The sequence below is a fragment of the Salvelinus sp. IW2-2015 genome, linkage group LG4p (assembly GCF_002910315.2).
Source record: "Salvelinus sp. IW2-2015 linkage group LG4p, ASM291031v2, whole genome shotgun sequence".
NCBI classification, from domain to species: Eukaryota; Metazoa; Chordata; class Actinopteri; order Salmoniformes; family Salmonidae; genus Salvelinus; species Salvelinus sp. IW2-2015.
Genome location: NC_036841.1, coordinates 13,878,075 through 13,896,529, shown reverse-complemented (window position 1 = coordinate 13,896,529; position 18,455 = coordinate 13,878,075). Strand labels below are relative to the sequence as shown.

At 42.8% G+C, this 18,455-nt stretch overlaps 2 protein-coding genes across 2 annotated transcripts in view; both read right to left on the bottom strand.

The window, feature by feature from the left end:
• The window catches only part of LOC111957223 (sodium channel regulatory subunit beta-2-like), a 17,347-nt gene extending 9,502 nt beyond the window's left edge, over positions 1-7,845 (bottom strand). The window contains exon 1 of the mRNA XM_023978002.1: positions 7,612-7,845. Coding sequence (XP_023833770.1) covers positions 7,612-7,696 — 85 coding nt within the window. The 5' untranslated portion in view covers positions 7,697-7,845. The remainder of the gene's footprint in view (positions 1-7,611) is intronic.
• Positions 7,846-11,994: 4,149 nt separating this feature from the next.
• Positions 11,995-17,904, bottom strand: LOC111960549 (uncharacterized). The gene is made up of 8 exons (XM_023982589.1): positions 17,737-17,904; positions 16,446-16,502; positions 16,197-16,348; positions 14,161-14,392; positions 13,651-13,819; positions 13,403-13,460; positions 13,006-13,092; positions 11,995-12,792 (listed from the first exon to the last, which is right to left on the bottom strand). The coding sequence occupies exons 2-8, from the start codon at positions 16,480-16,482 to the stop codon at positions 12,670-12,672; spliced, it is 858 nt and encodes a 285-aa protein (XP_023838357.1). The 5' UTR covers positions 16,483-16,502; positions 17,737-17,904; the 3' UTR covers positions 11,995-12,669.
• Positions 17,905-18,455: the final 551 nt, after the last annotated feature.

Genomic DNA, 18,455 nt, shown 5'->3' with positions numbered 1-18,455 from the left:
CTCTCTCTCTCTCCTCTCTCTCTCTCTCTCTTCTCTCTCTCTCTCCTCTCTCTCTCTCTCTCTCTCTCTCTCTCTCTCTCTCTCTCTCACTCTTTCTTCTCTCTCTCTCTCTCTTCTCTCTCTCTCTCCTCTCTCTCTCTCTCTCTCTCTCTCCTCTCTCTCTCTCTCTCTCTCAGTGGTGCAGTTAGTGTCCTGTCCCTCGTCTCCCTCACTTCCTCCCTGTCCTCTTGCCCTCCCTACACTCCCTCCCTTCATCTCTCTGAATCAGGTGTCCTCTGGAAGTACTGCGCACAGCACCTTCTTAGAGAGGAGGAGGGACAAATAGGCTGACATCCCCAATATGCATACAAACATGACGCACAACCCCCCCACGCACACACATATGCTCGCATATTGACCCATAGCTACACATTGGCAAAACATATGCACAAGCTGTACGCACCACACACACACACACACACACACACACACACACACACACACACACACACACACACACACACACACACACACACACACACACACACACACACACACACACACACACACACACACACACGCACACACACCACACACGCACACACCACACGCACCACACACACACACACACACAGACACACACACACAGCACATGTACTTGCAGAGTCAGCACTCAGCCGTGCGCGCTAGTATTTACTGGTGATATGTGAATGTCTTCCCAGCCTATGCCTTGCCCTTGTATATTTCCAATTAGCTATATACAGATGTAGGATCTTAATTTGAGCCCGTTTGCTACAGCAGAAAAAATAACCCTGCAGTAACAGGAAACGTGAATTATTATGTGGATTATAATTAATGGACATTTTTTATAAGGGTTGATACACTTTGAGGTCAGTTTGTAATTTAGGGATGTAGGGAAATTCTCTGCAACAAAAGAGTGATCAAATTAAGATCGTACACTGTACTGTAGCTTGTGCATCTATAGGGTGAGTACATTCCCACACCGAGGGGGTTAATTTACAGTATGTCCATCACATGCTTATAATCAGCTAATCCCATCCATGCTTAGTCAGCTGGCATGTCTTAATGACGCTCAAAGTCTACATAATGGGAAGTAATTGGAAGCTACTGTAGCTCACTGCCAATACTAAAGATTAGCTAACCTAACTTGAGTAGCATTTGGTTCTGCAGTAACTTAAAGGGGGAGTCCAACGAAAGTCTCCTCTATCTCTTGTGCAAGAGGCTTTGGTTGGGAAAGTTACATCATGTCAGTAGGGAGCACATGCATGATGAGTTGACGTTGATCATACACAAACATTGCCTTGCTCTAACTTTGACACACTTCATCACTGCTGAAGGTAATCTCTGAGTTAGACGCTATCTTGAACACATGTACATGTTTTCTGTACGTGTTACTGGGAGTTAAGAATATGCCTGATGCCAACATCACTGTCTAAAACTATAGGCCTATACACACCTATATTGGACTATAATGTCACAGTATGTGTAGCATTCGGAGAGAGATGAGCTCATCCTATAAGTCAAGTGTGTCAATAGTGTGTAACACCCATGTGACCGTATGCTTATGCTGCTCTACTTCATCTGCTATCACAAGGCAGGAAATACTGCAGTGTAGCGCCCTCTCCCTCCCTCCTCCCTTCCTCTCCTCTCCCTCCCTCTGCACACCCTAGATCTCCCTCCCCCTCTCTGTCTTTCAGCTCCTTTTTATTCCAGAAGCTCGAGGTCATTGTAAAAGAGAAGGTAAAGACAAGATGCTCTGCGGTGCTGTAGAAACGACTTTCAAATGTCATTGGATTACTGTGTGGCGGCTATATAGATACGGTCGCACGCACACACGCACACACACACACACACACACACACACACACACACACACACCACACACACACCACACACACACCACACACACACACACACACACACACACACACACACACACACACACACACACACACACACACACACACACACACACACACACACACACACACACCACACACACACACACACACACACACACTGCCACCAAGATAACTTCAGGTCATCAAGATGTGTTCTCTACAGTTAACATCAAATATGCAAATACAATAAAAAAAAAGGTTACACTCTTAGAGAAAAGGTTTCCAGAAGGGTTCTTTGGCTGTCCCCACAGGTGAACCCTTTTTGGTTCATTCTAAAACCCTCTGTGCAAAGGGTTCTACATGAAACCCAAAAGGGTTCGACCTAGAACCAAACAGGGTTATTAAAAGGGTTCTCCTATGGGGACTGCCGAAGAACACTTTGAGGTTCTAGATTTAAGAGTGTAGATGCAATACTGTACTACTACACCTGTATCATTCCAGACGCAGCTGTAAAACGAGCCAAAACACTAATAGCATGGAAGAGAATGCAAGCTTTTGTTGAGGTTCTACCATACCACCTCTACTAATCTCTGAGTGTGTTTTGCGGGGAGAGTGGGATTGTAGTTTCCTGTGGTTTCTTAGCTAACAGGACATTGCATTCACCAACTGTGTGTGTGTGTGAGCATACATGTGTGTAGAACACACTATCTACCGAGAGAGAGTTCATCTATTTTCTTCGTAGCTGTCGATTTACCACCACAAATCGATGCTGGCATTAAGACCGCACTCAATGAGCTGTATTCAGCCATAAGCAAACAGGAAAACGCTCATCCAGAGYCGGCGCTCCTAGTGGCCGGGGACTTTAATGCAGGGAAACTTAAATCCGATTTAACTCATCTCTATCAGCATGGTAAATGTACAACCAGAGGGGAAAAAACTCTTAGACCACCTTTACTCCACACACAGAGACGCGTACAAAGCTCTCCCTCGCCCTCCATTTGGCCAATCTGACCATAAATCTATCCTCCTGATTCCTGCTTGCAAGCAAAAATTAAAGCAAACAGGCAAAGCATCAATACAGGACTAAGATCGAACCGTACTTCACCGGCTCGGATGTGGCAGGGCTTGCAAACTATTACAGACTACAAAGGGAAGCACAGCCGAGAGAGCTGCCCAGTGACACAAGCCTACCAGACAAGTTAAATTACTTCTATGCTCGCTTCAAGGCAAATGACACTGAAACATGCATGAGAGCATCAGCTGTTCCGGACAACTGTTTGATCACGCTCTCAGATTACCAGGACATGTACTCCAAGCATGCGCTGACCAACTGTCAAGTGTCTTCATTGACATTTTCAACCGCTCCCTGTCTGAGTCTGTAATACCATAGTCCCTGTGCCCAAGAACACTAAGGTAACCTGCCTAAATGACTACCGACCCGTAGCACTCACATCTGTAGCCGTGAAGTGCTTTGAAAGGCTGGTCATGGCTCACATCAACAACATTATCCCAGAAACCCTAGATCCACACCAATTTGCATACCGCCCCAACAGATCCACAGATGATGCAATCTCAATCACACTGCCCTTTCTCACCTGGACAAAACTAACACCTATGTGAGAATCCTATTCATTGACTACAGCTCAGCATTCAACACCATAGTGCCCTCAAAGCTCATCACTAAGCTAAGGACCCTGGGACCAAACAACTCCCTCTGCAACTGGATCCTGGACTTCCTGACGGGCTGCCCCCAGGTGGTAAGGGTAAATAACAACACATCCGCCACGCTGATCCTCAACACGGGTACCCCTCAGGGGTGCGTGCTCAGTCCCCTCCTGTACTCCCTGTTCACTCATGACTGCACGTCCAGGCACGACTCCAAAACCATCATTAAGTTTTCCGATTACACAACAGTGGTAGACCTGATCACCAACAACGATGAGTCAGCCTATAGGGAAGAGTACAGAGACCTGGCCGTGTGGTGCCAGAATAACAACCTCTCTCTCAATGTGATCAAGACAAAGGTGATGAATGTGGACTAAAGGAAAATGAGGACTGAGTACACCCCCATTCTCATCGACGGGGCTGTAGTGGAGCAGGTTGAGAGCGTCAAGTTCCTTGGTGTCCACATCACCAACAAACTAACATGGTCCAAGCACACCAAGACAGTCGTGAAGAGGGCACTCAGGAGACTGCAAAGATTTGGCATGGGTCCTCAGATCCTCAAAAGGTTCTACAGCTGCACCATCGAGAGCATCCTGACAGGTTGCATCACTGCCTGGTATGGCAACTGCTCAGCTTCCGACCTGAAGGTGCTACAGAGGGTAGTGTGTATGGCCCAGTTCATCACTGGGGCCAAGCTTCCTGCCATCCAGAACCTCTATACCAGGCGGTGTCAGAGGAAGGCCCTAAAAATTGTCAAAGACTCCAGCCACCCCAGTCATAGACCGTTCTCTCTGCTACTGCACACCAAGCGGTACCGGAGCGTCAAGTCTAGGTCCAAGAGGCTTCTAAACAGCTTCTACCCCCAAGGCACAAGACTACTGAACATCTAATCAAATGGCTACCCAGAATATTTGCCTTGCCCCCCCCCCACCTCTTTTACGCTGCTTCTACTCTCTGTTATTATCTATGCAAAGTCACTTTAATGACTCTACCTACATGTATATATTACCTCAATTACCTTGACTAACTGGTGCCTCCGCACACTGACTCTGTACCGGTACCCACTGTATATAGCCTCGCTATTGTTATTTTACTGCTGCTTTTGTTTATTATTTTGTTTTTTTTCTTCTTAAAACTGCATTGTTGGTTAGGGCTTGTAAGTAAGCATTTTACTGTAAGGTCTACAACTGTTGTATTCGGCGCATGTGACAAATACAATTTTATTTGATTGTCAGCAGTATGTTTGTTTAGTGTGTATAGAAATGTCAAACTTAATGGTTCAATGTGTGTGTGTGTGTGTGTGTGTGTGTGTGTGTGTGTGTGTGTTGTGTGTGTGTGTGGTGTGTGTGGTGTGTGTGTGTGTGTGTGTGGTGTGGGTGTGTGTGTGTGTGTTGTGTGTGTGTGTGTGTGTTGTGTGGCAAAGGATTTTAAAGTGGTATGTCAGTGTTCGTGGGAATGTTCCTAAAACTAACAAACATCACCAATCCACTGAGACTGTGGTTCTGCCTTGGTACTCTTTCACCTGGTACAAGACTAGTTCGGACCAGAGCCATGTATTTTGAGAGTTAGGCCAACTTTTAGAATTTTGAAAAATGTTCTAATTCTAGGCATTCAGTTACATAGCATTATTTACATATTCTCCATGTAAAGTAATGGGGTGTTATGTGTAACATAGCTGCCATAGAATTTGTACGTTTTCTGCAAATGTACCATAATGCAGAACCCTCAAGGGCACAACTTTCTAAACACTACCTGCCTGCTGACAAGGTGGTTGATGGTCCAGGTTGTCTCATAGACCGTGACCTCCCCATGACCTCTGGGCCCATTAGCTGCCCAGTTATACATAGCCTTGAATAAAAGTGACTGCCGATGTCCTTGGTCCTGTGTGTGTTCAGTGTGAATGTGTGTGTGTGTGTGTTTGGCTGTAGGCAATGGCTCAGCCTACTCAATGACTGGTGAGTTCAATAGGGGAAAGGATGATGTGGTGTAATACATTACTGAGGGACTGACCTTAATACGGTGGTCATAATGTTTTTAGGTTTGGCTTTGTGGAGGTAACAGTGGTCAAAATGAATTGGATCATCTCTGTCTTTTGATGGCTGAGGTACGTGTCTTTGATATGACACGGGACACAATATTAGGTGAACCTGCTGACAGGCAAGGTCATGACGCAGGAGTCTATGGGATCACAAACGACCTACGACACCTGTACCTTACAGCTCAACCTAACCATGTACCCTACAGCATCCCTTCCATAATGAAGCAGCTACTTCTACTCTCTGCTTCCTCACATTCAAAAGGAGCAGCCTTATGGCACTATCCTGAGAATTTATGATCTCTCCTATGAAATAAATGCTGCCAGCTCCAAACTAAAATGCCGCATCGCCACGGTATGGTACAGACTACAGTATGGTCTATACAGTGGCTGTGGATTAGCCTGCCCCCTTGTGGATGAAATTATAAAGTGCACTCAAAGATCCCAATACCGAATGGATCTTACAAACACTCTTGGTTGATAGTCTGCAACCGGTTGTCATCCAGTGTAGCCTAGTCCTCTATATCAATCATCCATACTGTTGTTAAATAGCATTTGTGAGCTCCTAAAAGTCGACTGGTACCAACTGCTCCTTGAAATAGTATGAGAGGATGTATATGTGAGCTCAGCATGCCAGCATTGCCTGCTCGACATTGCTGCTGGTCTATGAAGTACAATGTCTGCGTGGCACTGTCTCCCTCTGGCGTAAAAGTCTAGGAGGTGCAGCAGCATGACAATACATGACTGTTCTAAAACGGTGGACGTTTCAGAGGCTGGGGTGGTATGAGTCATCTCTTCTGCTGCATACTGCACAATGGCCAGACAGTGTGAACCAGATGACACACACACATACAGTTGCATCATCACAACAGTTTGAAAGTGTTAGGCTATAGGCACTGCATGGCAATGCTATTTTTCCAATATACATTTTCCACCCTACTTTTTATTTGTAATAGTCTACAACATTATGAAAACACAGATATCAACGGGCATAGGTGGAACATAAAGGTTTAGGCTACTGCATAGGCTTAATGTGTGTCATGGCATCAACATTACAGTTCGTGATATTCATCTCATGAGCTGTCATTGCGCATCAGTAGCCTGTTGCCAAGCAGGCCTCTGCTGAGCACAAAACAGAGCTTTCACTGTCCATCTTTACCTGAGCTATTTGGGATACGAATAATAAAGTGTAGGCTATGTAAATGAACGGGAAATATAGGCTAAACTAGTGAGGCAATGTGAATCGATAATTGTATCCGCCCAGATGCGCTAAACTCAGTATAGGCTTCGTTATAGCCAGTTGACCGAGGCACAGCAAGCTGCCAGTCACGCTTAGACCCGCTATTATGAGAAAGCAAACACTATGAAGACTTCTTTATTTTAAATTGAGGATAAACGACCATTTCTTTCAGATTCAAGGCCTGTTTACAAATAGCCTGTACGCAAGGCGATGTTGCTAGTGATGCGTCCCTAGTGTAGAGATGATGGAGATACGCGGTGTCCGTGCGTCAGCGTCCATCCACTCCACCCCGCACCTGCATCAGTAGAGAGAGCATCACTGGATCTGCCTGAGCCCTGATACTTACACGACTGTTACACATTCTGAATAAGCTATAGGTAGATAGCGGGCCAATAATAAATCCCCACGTTGTTTCGGTTTTTTCTCGATATAGATCAGGCGTTGGGACACTGGATTTACGCTTTTTTGCCTACTGTTATGGTTACTTGACAGAGTCTGTTGACATAGCATACAGACGTTTTAGATTGAATTACTAATGGCGAGGGGAAAGTGTTAGCCTTAGAGGTGAGGAAGTTGGTAATTTATAGTGATAACAAGTGGCGGATTTCGTGAGCCACCAGTCTTTTAATTAGGTAGCCTACCATACTCATACAGCATTTCAGGAATATCTAAATGTCGCTCATCTACACACACACACAAACACACGCACACACACAGCGCGCGAGAAAACGGAGCACATTTAATCCAAGTGAGTACAATTGTGCCTCATCTTTCCAAATATCGATCCGCTGTTAACTTTACATTAGACGTTTCTGTTGTAGCCTACTTACCCATAATATAAACCATCAACCCCACGATGCTCAAATTGATAGCTGGCATCCACGTCTTATTTCGCTTTTGTAATGTAAAATGCATTGTATCTCCTTGTAGTAAAACGTCACGATATATAATGAAATAGAAATGTCGTAAAATCTTCCCTTTTAATCTTAAAATATGTGTTATTTTTTCAGTGCTATGATATGGCTGGCAGTGACTGTAGCTGTAGAAATGGTTGATTATATGGTTGTGGGTGTCTCTCAAAAGAAGGCAGGGAGGTTGGAAATGGAATTAAATCCCCTACTCTTAGCTCCCTCCCTCTCTAGCTCTCCGTTTCCCCCTTTCATATATCACATTTCAATGTACAATTATTAAACTACATTTACTCGCAATGATCTACAGTTTCAACTTAACAGCATCATTTGGAAAAGCACTTGATGTTCGTAACTCACTGATGCCCTTAGATAAACTACTGAGATTTAATCATACAGTATAATAGCGTCTTTCCTTGTTTGTTTGATCGGGCTCAAAATAGAATCACATCACGTGTGTCGACTCTCATTCTCCCATTAAGTAGACTATGTGTATCATGCTTTCAGTATAGGTGATGAATACAAATATGGAATTTAAATATGCTATAGGCTAGCTAACGGAAACAATTATACTGATCTCTTATTATCTCTGTGTGTCCTAGACCAGGGATTTTACAACTTTTCCTTGGGGGACCTACAGCAGTTCCATGTATGTGACCTATTCCACAGTTATTGACACACCTGATTCAACTTGTCAACCAATCATCAAGCCCTTGAATAGGTGAATCAGGTCAGCATAGCTGTGAAACGTCTGGGGGGCCCAGAGAGGATGGAAAACAAGTGTCCTAGATTAAAGGAAACTTTGCCTGTGTGTGTGTCTGTGTGTTGGTGTGATGTGTGTGTGTGTGTGTGTGTGTGTGTGTGTGTGTGTGTGTGTTGTGTGTGTGTGTGTGTGTGTGTGTGTGTGCGTGTGTGTGTGTGTGTGTGTGTAACAGTGTGTGAACAGGTTGTAACAGTGTGTCTCTGTCTGTCTGTCTGTCTGTCTGTCTGTCTGTCTGTCTGTCTGTCTGTCTGTCTGTCTGTCTGTCTGTCTGTCTGTCTGTCTGTCTGTCTGTCTGTCTTGTCTGTCTGTCTGTCTGTCTGTCTGTCTGTCTTGTCGTCTGTCTGTCTGTGTGAGTGAGTGATAGTCTTTGCATTGGACTGTGTTTTAGTCTTTGTGTGTTACCCTTTTTTTCTTTTCACTGCTGCATCCCTCTCTCCCTCTCTCCCCGTCTGTCTCTGTTGTGTGGGACATCTGTGTGTGCCATTGCTGAGCTAATCCCACTAGAGACAATGCTGTGGTCTAGCTGGAGAGAGAGTCAGAGTCAGTGGAGCAGGCCACGTTTCCTTGTCTTGAACACACAGAGATAGTCTGACCATTGAGGAAAGGACAGGAATATTTTCATGACGTCATCATCCCGAGACAAATTAATAAAGACCATTGCAGTCATAGAAATTACATTTTGAAATTGTATTTTTGCACTATTTTTGACACGTGTGTCTAGGGGTTATGCACGAAATTAGCTTTGAATGTCAAATCAAATGCCCCCCCCCCCCTATTTTTTATCAAAGTTACGGCCCTGCTTACTTTGTGGGCGTGTGTATTTGTATATAGAGTTTCCAGTTATCAAAGTACCCTGGCAATTCTCATCAATAAAGGATGTTGTTTTGTCAATGATGTATGTCCTAGTTGATCACTGAGCAGTTGGACTGCTATACACATGAACAACGCCCAATAACACTGACAGAAACTGTCCGGGATTCAATCCGACAAAATGCATTGGTCTTGTTTAGGCAATGTCGGAGGTGCCTTTTAACCTCTAAAAGTTAAAGCCTTTGGCCTTTACTACTATGGCCCAAAGAAATGCATTGAATAACACATTTATAAAAAGACAGTGAAACAACAAATCATGAGGAATAATGTGTTGAGGTGTCTGTCCTAAATCTATGAGATGTAAGAAAGCTCTGGAAAATTTGATGGGACACAAATGTAACCTCTTTTTTTTTGTTGGCAGATAATTACCTCCATACTCCCATTCATTTGCATGGGTTACCTTCAGACGAGTCCCATGACACTTGTGCGGGTCATAGAGCAAAACGGAGCACACCATCGTGTTTGTGAGAGTCTCGTCTTTCCACCGAGTGGTATTAGTTATTAGGCCAAACCGTTTGGACAATACAGACGTTTTCACGAGAGGACGGATTTGTGGGATGTCTCCTGCTCTGAAAAAACAGCGCTGTGGCTCTGCCCGCTTTCCACCGCAGATGCGGAAGGTCGGCATGGGCTGATGTGGTGGACTGAGACGCAGCCCGCGTAAAACGGCAGATATCTTTAGCTTAAACTGACACATTTTGATGGAGATGTTTTTACTGTGTGGTTTAGATTGACGCACAGGTGACTCTTCTAGAAGGTCATTTACACTTGAGCTGACATTCGCAGCGTTCACCATGAACACGATCTCCGTGAAGATTGGGGAAATTCCCTTTATAGGGCGTATTGTTGGTAGTTCAGTGTGCAGCGTTAGAATGCGCTTTCACACTGGTAGAACACAGTTTGAATGAATACTGGCCATCTTTTAGCATAGCCTGTGGACAACAGACCTCATGGCCTTTTAGGCTGCGCTGAATCGGATTATAAAAGGCTTAGCATTATTAAAGTCTTTGTTTGCAACTATTGAGAGGAGTTCACTTTGCTGTCTGTCAACATGTGGTATGACTTCACAAACAGAGCAACTCCTATGTAGTAGCAGAAAGCTTCCAAGGAAATTATAGATGATCTTTAAGGTCATGTGATTCTTAGCATTTTACTCGTGATATCTCCACACGGGGGTCATAGAATGAACAGAGGCATGCAAAGGTAAAGGATGTGTTCATGAGCACCGTCTCTCAGTTTCCTGGGAGGAGGAGTTTGGGAAGTCTGGGAAAAGATCATGTGAAGAACGAAGTGGTCGTGGTAGCTAAACAAATAAAATATTCAACCTGCTTGCAGCAAGACCTTACCCCTCCCTTTCTGTTCACAATAGCAAGTTCAGGAATAAATAGGTACTGAGGACGAAAAGCAAGGGAGTAAGGGAGCTCRAATATGGATGTTAAGGGATGTGGGGAAGAGATAGATAGCAGGGAAAGGGTGGGATGAACGGATGAGGATGGAAAGATCAATACCGACAAAAGAGAGTATTTCGGTATTAAAGCCCCGATCAGTCAAGCTCAATGGCGCTACACACAACTAGCTACTGCAGGGGACATAATGGGAGACGCTGAAGATAGAGGATTCAATTAAAGTGATGCTAATATAAAAAGGGATGAGCAATTAATCATGGAGAAATCACGAGGACGGATCAAATCTTATCAAACACAGCCCTGTCATTCTTTGTAGAACATTCCTTCTGCTACAGTAAAAACAGCCCAAAAATTACAAACAGGGGTACTCAGGTGTGCTACTGCAGTAGTAACTATGAGTGTGAAGAACTCCACGGCTCTAGTTTGGCCATTCCAACAGATTGCAGTTTGTGTGTTTGTTCGTGTGCCATTTTGTGAGAAGGCGGCATTTGACAGCAGGCGTTGCCATTTGGCACAGATCTTCACCATAGATGAGAACGCAATCATTCTGGGGCTTCAGGGGATGAGTCGAGAGGCTTTGGAGCAGACACAAGTAAATAAACAAGGACGTTCACACATCACACTGGAAAAGGGCAGAGAGATAGAGAGACAAAAAAGAGAGGGAAAGGGTAAGCATTAGATAAACAGTGGAGGAGATTGATAGGAAGATGATACGATGCGTTTTTGTGTGTACTATCATAATTTGCATCTTTTAAGACTTCAATACAACGTGTTAACTGCAGTCATGCCCCATCGGTGGTGTAATGATATGCAATCCGGCGGTGTAATGATATGCAATGCAGTGGTGTAATGATTTTGAAACGCAACCTTTTTCAAGTCTGCTGTCGACGGGCATCAATGACATTGATCTGTATTGAAACGGAGCTGCCCAATAATGTTGATCAACAAGTGTAGCGTTCAGCCACACCTTTGAGAGAGGAGCACTCTGGGACTAAAGGGCAAAGGACACGTTGTGTAAGGGTCAAGCCATTGCAGATGGGGACGTGAGCTATTTTGAAAGGCTACGTCCAATGTTGCTCACCAATCGGTTATATAGCGAATCAGCTTACCAGTAACAGAGAGATGGCACAGGTATGCTTCTTGAACAATCAAACAAAAACAATCTAGCATCTCAACAGAAGTGGAAGTGAAAMTATCTACCTATTTCTCTAACTGTCATGTACAAGACAGGCGAGAAAGTTTTGAACAACAGTTTTAGCAAACTCATTGTTGATCGATTTTTTAATAAAAAACAACTTAAAAACTTCCCACCGAGACAGCCCGTCATAAATGAGGAAAAACCAATCACACCCTTGCAAAAAGRATCTGCAGGAAAGTCACATGTAATGGATTGTCCTGTGCATGGTCTGTGAATGTCCTATGCAATGTTCTGTGAATGTCCTGTATATATCCTGTGGGACGATCCCGGGATAATTGCTACAGAGAGTTACAGCTGATGGATGAAACCATGTGCACGATTACCTCTCTCCCCACTTCCTGTTTTTAAAATCCCTACCGGTCAACAATAATAACTTAATAACTTAAGGGTTACACTTAAGAGCCGAGAGGACTCCTCTGCACCCAGGGGACCATTAGCAAGAAGGAAGGATCTTCTAAGTAATCGTAATACGTTATCTTTATACAGCTGAATTATAGGAATCTTCTTTTTCCTAACTTCAATAACCAGTCTGATTGTAGTGTCAGAGATGAATTTGGATATAGGTGGTATCTGGATTCTCTTCCAAAGTAACAGATTTTCACCCCCTTTGAAATGAATCAAACACAGTGGTTCTTTCAGCAATGTCGCAAAGGAACAATGGGGGATTTGAAATAGCCGAGCTATTAGCCTCAACATAGCAGTTCCCTGTGTCTGAGTCTTTGAGGAGGGTTGGTTGGAGATGTTCAAGGGAAGTGTTGGGGCTTTGTGGGTATTTCCTGCTGCAGCCACTCCTCTGGGAGAGTCTTTCTGCTGGGGTGAGTCTGGGGCTTGGGATGGACTCCTGAAGGCCCAGTGGGAGTGCCGTGCTAGATGGAGGAAGGAGAGAGATACGTAAGAGATTACCCTGATGCATCGCACACACGCATACATGCACACGAGCTCACGCACGTAGACGCACACGTTCATGCGCAAGGACAGGCAAGTGATCAAACGACCTGTCTATTGAGTGTCAGAAATGGCTGTATGATCATCTCGAAATAGATTAATTGAAGTCTCTGTTCTGTACACGGTGTGCTTACCATGGTAACGTAGATGCCCTCTCCTCTAGAGGGTGTGGGAGGGGGCGGGGCCCTGAACCTCTGGAGCGTGACATAGCAGTTTGTGTCCTGTTGTGTGTTAGAGTGAGCAGGTACAATCCGTGTTACAGAGGGAAATGTTACACAGCTGGGACATCAGAGTGGATGAAGACACCAATGCAGCACATAGGGGYCAGGTTATCATTGGTTTATTAATTGACTGAGAGGGAAGCAGCGAGAAGAAGTGAGGGAGAGAGAGACTCAGACGATGAGTGTTACCTGAGTTTTTGCATGCAGGTTTGTGTGTTTGCATTAACGCTTGTATGTTATTGTTTGCATGTGTTTTTTTCTTTTTTCTTTAACATTTTTTTATCTAGGCAAGTGAGTTAAGAACAGTTACCTTGTTTCCATTGGCTTCCTGTGTGTCTTCTTCGCGTATTACGTTCACCTGGATGTGACTGAAAGAACATAACAAAAAAATTAGCTTTCATTGGTTTTGGTATAGTGTTTCATGTCTCCAATATATTTGTACTATTTTTCTCTTCCTCTAAAATAGGCATATCTTGTATATGTTTTTTGACTCTGCTCTCTRCCTGTCTTCTCCTTTCTCTCATGTCCACCTGCTGGTCTCTCACAGCGTTATCTCACCACTGGTCATTTTGTTGCCGCGGTGACCTCCTCCTCCAACACACCCATATTCCCACTGTGACTCCGCCCACCAGGAACAGTGAAAAAAGCACGCAGCAGAGAGGCAACAGCCAATCAGGAGGGTTTACATCAGGTTTATGGAAATCTCCTGGGAACCTCCTGTACTGCCCTGGGAAATCAAGGTGTAAAGACGAAAGATAATCTGTCAACCTGAACCTCAATCTGAATCTGTCAACCTTTCTAGGGAGTTTTTCCTAGCCACCGTGCTTCTACACCTGCATTACTAGCTGTTTGGGGTTTTAGGCTGGGTGTCTGTACAGCACTTCGAGATATTAGCTGATGTACGAAGGGCTATATAAAATAAAATTGATTGATTGATTGAACCTGATTTGAATAGCCCAACTCCTTTTTCAGCATATACACATAGATTTTTAAAAATGTTTTACATATACATTTTTTTAATGCTTGCTTAGCAAGTCCAGTTGATATCTTTCAAGATAAAGTATGTACCTGATCTCTCCACCACTGTGACCTGTGTGTGACTCTCATGGATGTCTGGATAGCCAGGTGCAGGAAACAGGCGACACGTGTAGGTGCCACTACATTGGACTGTCACTGACAGCAGCAGGAGTGAGAAGTCACCTTCAGAGATGTTCCCAACCAGAGACACTCTGGGTTCAACGGTGACAGTTTGGTTATGGTAGTGGTATATGAGATAGTGCTGGTTGATATCCATTGACCCCTGTTATTATGAATTGTTTGGTTCTCAAGATTAGTACAAATACAAATAGTACTGAACATATACTACATATCTACAGTTGAAGTCGGACGTTTACATACACCTTAGCCAAATATATTTCAACTCAGTTTTTCACAATTCCGGACATACAATCATAGTAAAATTCCCTGTCTTAGGTCAGTTAGGCTCACCACTTTATTTTATGAATGTGAACAGTCAGAATTATAGTAGATAGGATGATTTATTTCAGCTTTTATTTCCTTCATCACATTCCCAGTGGGTCAGAAGTTTACACACACTCTATTAGTATTTGGTAGCATTGCCTTAAAATAGTTTAACTTGGGTCAAACGTTTCAGGTAGCCTTCCACAAGCTTCTCACAATAAGTTGGGTGAATTTTGGCCCATTCCTCCTGACAGAGCTGGTGTAACTGACTCAAGTTTGTAGGGCTCCTTGCTCGCACATGCTTTTTCAGTTCTGCCAACAAATTTTCTATAGGATTGAGGTCAGGGCTTTGTGATGGCCACTCCAATACCTTGACTTTGTTGTCCTTAAGCCATTTTGCCACAACTTTGGAAGTATGCTTGGGGTCATTGTCCATTTGGAAGACCCATTTCCGACCAAGCTTTAACTTCCTGACTGATGTCTTGAGATGTTGCATCAATATATCAACATAATTTTCCATCCTCATGATGCCATCTATTTTGTGAAGTGCACCAGTCCCTCCTGCAGCAAAGCACCCCCACAAAATGATGCTGCCACCCCCATGCTTCATGGTTGGAATTGTGTTCTTTGGCTTGCAAGCCTCCCCTTTTTTTCTCCAAACATAACGATGGTCATTATGGCCAAACAGTTCTATTTTTGTTTCGTCAGACCAGAGGACATTTCTCCAAAAAGTACGAACTTTGTCCCCATGTGCAGTTGTAAACCGTAGTCTGGCTTTTTTATGGTGGTTTTGGAGCAGTGGCTTCTTCCTTGCTGAGCGGCCTTTCAGGTTATGTCGATATACGACTCGTTTTTCTGTGGATATAGATACTTTTGTACCTGTTCCCTCCAGCATTTTCACAAGGTCCTTTGCTTTTGTTCTGGGTTTGAACTGCACTTTTCGCACCAAAGTACGTTCATCTCTAGGAGACAGAACGCGTCTCCTTCCTGAGCGGTATGATGGCTGCATGGTCCCATTGTGTTTATACTTGCGTACTATTGTTTGTACAGATGAACGTCGTACCTTCAGGCATTTGGAAATTGCTCCCAAGGATCAACCAGACTTGTGGAGGTCTAAAAAAAAAAAAAATATGAGATCTTGGCTGATTTCTTTAGATTTTCCCATGATGTCAAGCAGAGTGGCACTGAGTTTGAAGGTAGGCCTRGAAATACATCCACAGGTACACCTCCAATTGACTCAAATTATGTCAATAAGCCTATCAGAAGCTTCTAAAGCCATTGCATCATTTTCTGAAATTTTCCAAGCTGTTTAAAGGCACAGTCAACTTTGTGCATGTAAACTTCTGACCAACTGGAATTGTGATACATTGAATTATAAGTGAAATATTCTGTCTGTAAACAATTGTTAGGAAAATGACTTGTGTCATGCACAAAGTAGATGTCCTAACCGACTTGCCAAAACTATAGTTTGTTAATTAACTAGACATTTGTGGAGTGGTTGAAAAACAAGTTTTAATGCCTCCAACCTAAGTGTATGTAAAGTTCCGACTTCAACTGTATGTCACTTTTTAGAAAACATAATATTACTGCAGCAATCCTAAATGCTACATTTGTTGTGATATTATAAATTTTGAGGGGTTTACCTTGAAGTTCCACTCCGCACTGATTTGGTGATGTCCCAGACTTTTCAAACACTGAGTGAGGTTGCAGGACAGTCGGACATTAGAGCCTACAGGAACCTCCTTCTGGTCTGGGCCTGTCACTACACAACCTAAAGCACTATACACTGTGGATACTAAAACACACACACACACGCATATGTATTTCGTTTTAGGTACATAAGAGTGATTCTACAATTCAAGATTCACACACATGAATAAAAACTTGCTCACCACAGACAATGACGGTTCTCAATGTGGTCTTCCCCATTGCTTGACAATATTTGTGCTCTACAAAAGAAACAAACAAAGAGTACTTTCATTACATCTCATGTTTTCACTAAACGTGAATACATTTCAAGAGATTCATTCCAAAACGGAATACATCCATGTTCAGAAATGTTGGTAAATGAGCTTTTATTGTATAAAGAAATTCTGAAAGAGATTGGTGTGTTTTTTCATTATCTAATCATGGCATGGGTTTGTTCAATGACAGACATGTATTTGTTTAAAATCTGTGACTGGTTTCATTTCAGAGACAAATAATCATTTTTTTAATTACAAATTGCTTTACACTCTCAGAGAAGTAAGTAGCACCGCTAGGTTTGACACTCTCAAATGTAACAAATAACTACATGTAAAAAAAAAAAAATTCATGTAAAACATTTCCATTTTCCATTTTAGTAATTTGAAGGCTATTCCATGACTGACGAGTTTCAGAAGAAAGTTTTGTTTCTGGACATTTTGAGCCTGTAATCGAACCCACAAATGCTTATGCTCCAGATACTCAACTAGTCTAAAGAAGGCCAGTTGTATTGCTTCTTTAATCAGAACAACAGTTTTCAGCTGTGCTAACATAATTGCAAAAGGGTTTTCTAATGATCAATTAGCCTTTTAAATTGATAAACTTGGATTAGCTAACACAACGTGCCATTGAAACACAGGAGTGATGGTTGCTGATAATGGGCCTCCGTATGCCTATGTAGATTTTCCATAAAAATTCAGCCGTTCCAGGAACAATATTCATTTACAACATTAACAATGTCTACACTGTATTTCTGATCAATTTGATGTTATTTTAAAAGACCAAAAATTTGATTTTCTTTCAAAAACAAGGACATTTCTTTGTGACCCCAAACTTTTGAACGGTAGTATGTATCATACACATCTAAAATCTATGAATAAAACATCTGAGAACAGTAATATATTACACCACCATGAATGTGCCCATAGGCAATAATTTCTGACAAAAAAACACAATTTATAAAAGTTGTGGATATATCGTTTCGTAAATGAACTCTTCATTTAGACTATTACCACAGCGGAATACAACTTGTATACAACAGTAAACATACACAATGATTCAAAATGCAAAATTGCACTAGTCTGCCTATCATATACTTACAGTATATCTCCTCCACAGATAGAACAGCCGTGTTGCCAATGTGCCAACCATTATATTTCCATATTCTTTCAATAATGCTCCTTTTAAAAAAAAAACATTTTAACATTACCATTGTCTTACCTATAGTTGCCTCTCTGATGGATTACATATTTGTTTCTCTGTTTTGGATTTTAAAGGAAGTCCACCCTGGTCTCTATGATCAATGGGCCTCTTCTCTTTGTCAGAGTGAAAATGCTTACAGCTACAAGGTTGAAAAAGTTACAGCAAGATACTGGTGGTTCACCTTCCCTGAACTGTGCATATGTGTGTAGGTGGGACGGGGGGGAGGCAGTTTTGCATGTCTGGCTGTGGTCAACAGAGCTCTTTCGTTTCAGGAAAGAAGAAGAAGTAAAACACACACCTACAAAAAGTGTCTCAGATGTGTCCTTTTTTCAGCACGACAGAAAACACATGCATGCCATTATGAAAGAGCTGCAAAAACCACATCTGCTTTTTGTGGTGAGACTCTCTTGATAAACCTGCGAGATATTTAGTGAGCATAGTCTAGACTACTATTTAGTTACGCTTATTCATTCATGTGTGACTAAGGGTCCTGTTATCCCATTCGATAGAAGAAAAAAACATGACATTTTCCTTAAAAGTAATGCATGTCATGGACAAATACACAGTGGGAACTTTTACTCGCCACTGCAACTCAAATAGTCCTACTTTCTCACATCCTCTTAGAGCGTCATGAATACATGGTTTCAAGATGCATCTGTTTTGTCTGAAATTCGACTTTACTTTCTGCTTATTTTGAATCAATCTTCCTTTTTCTTCGGACTGACCCTCTAACATAC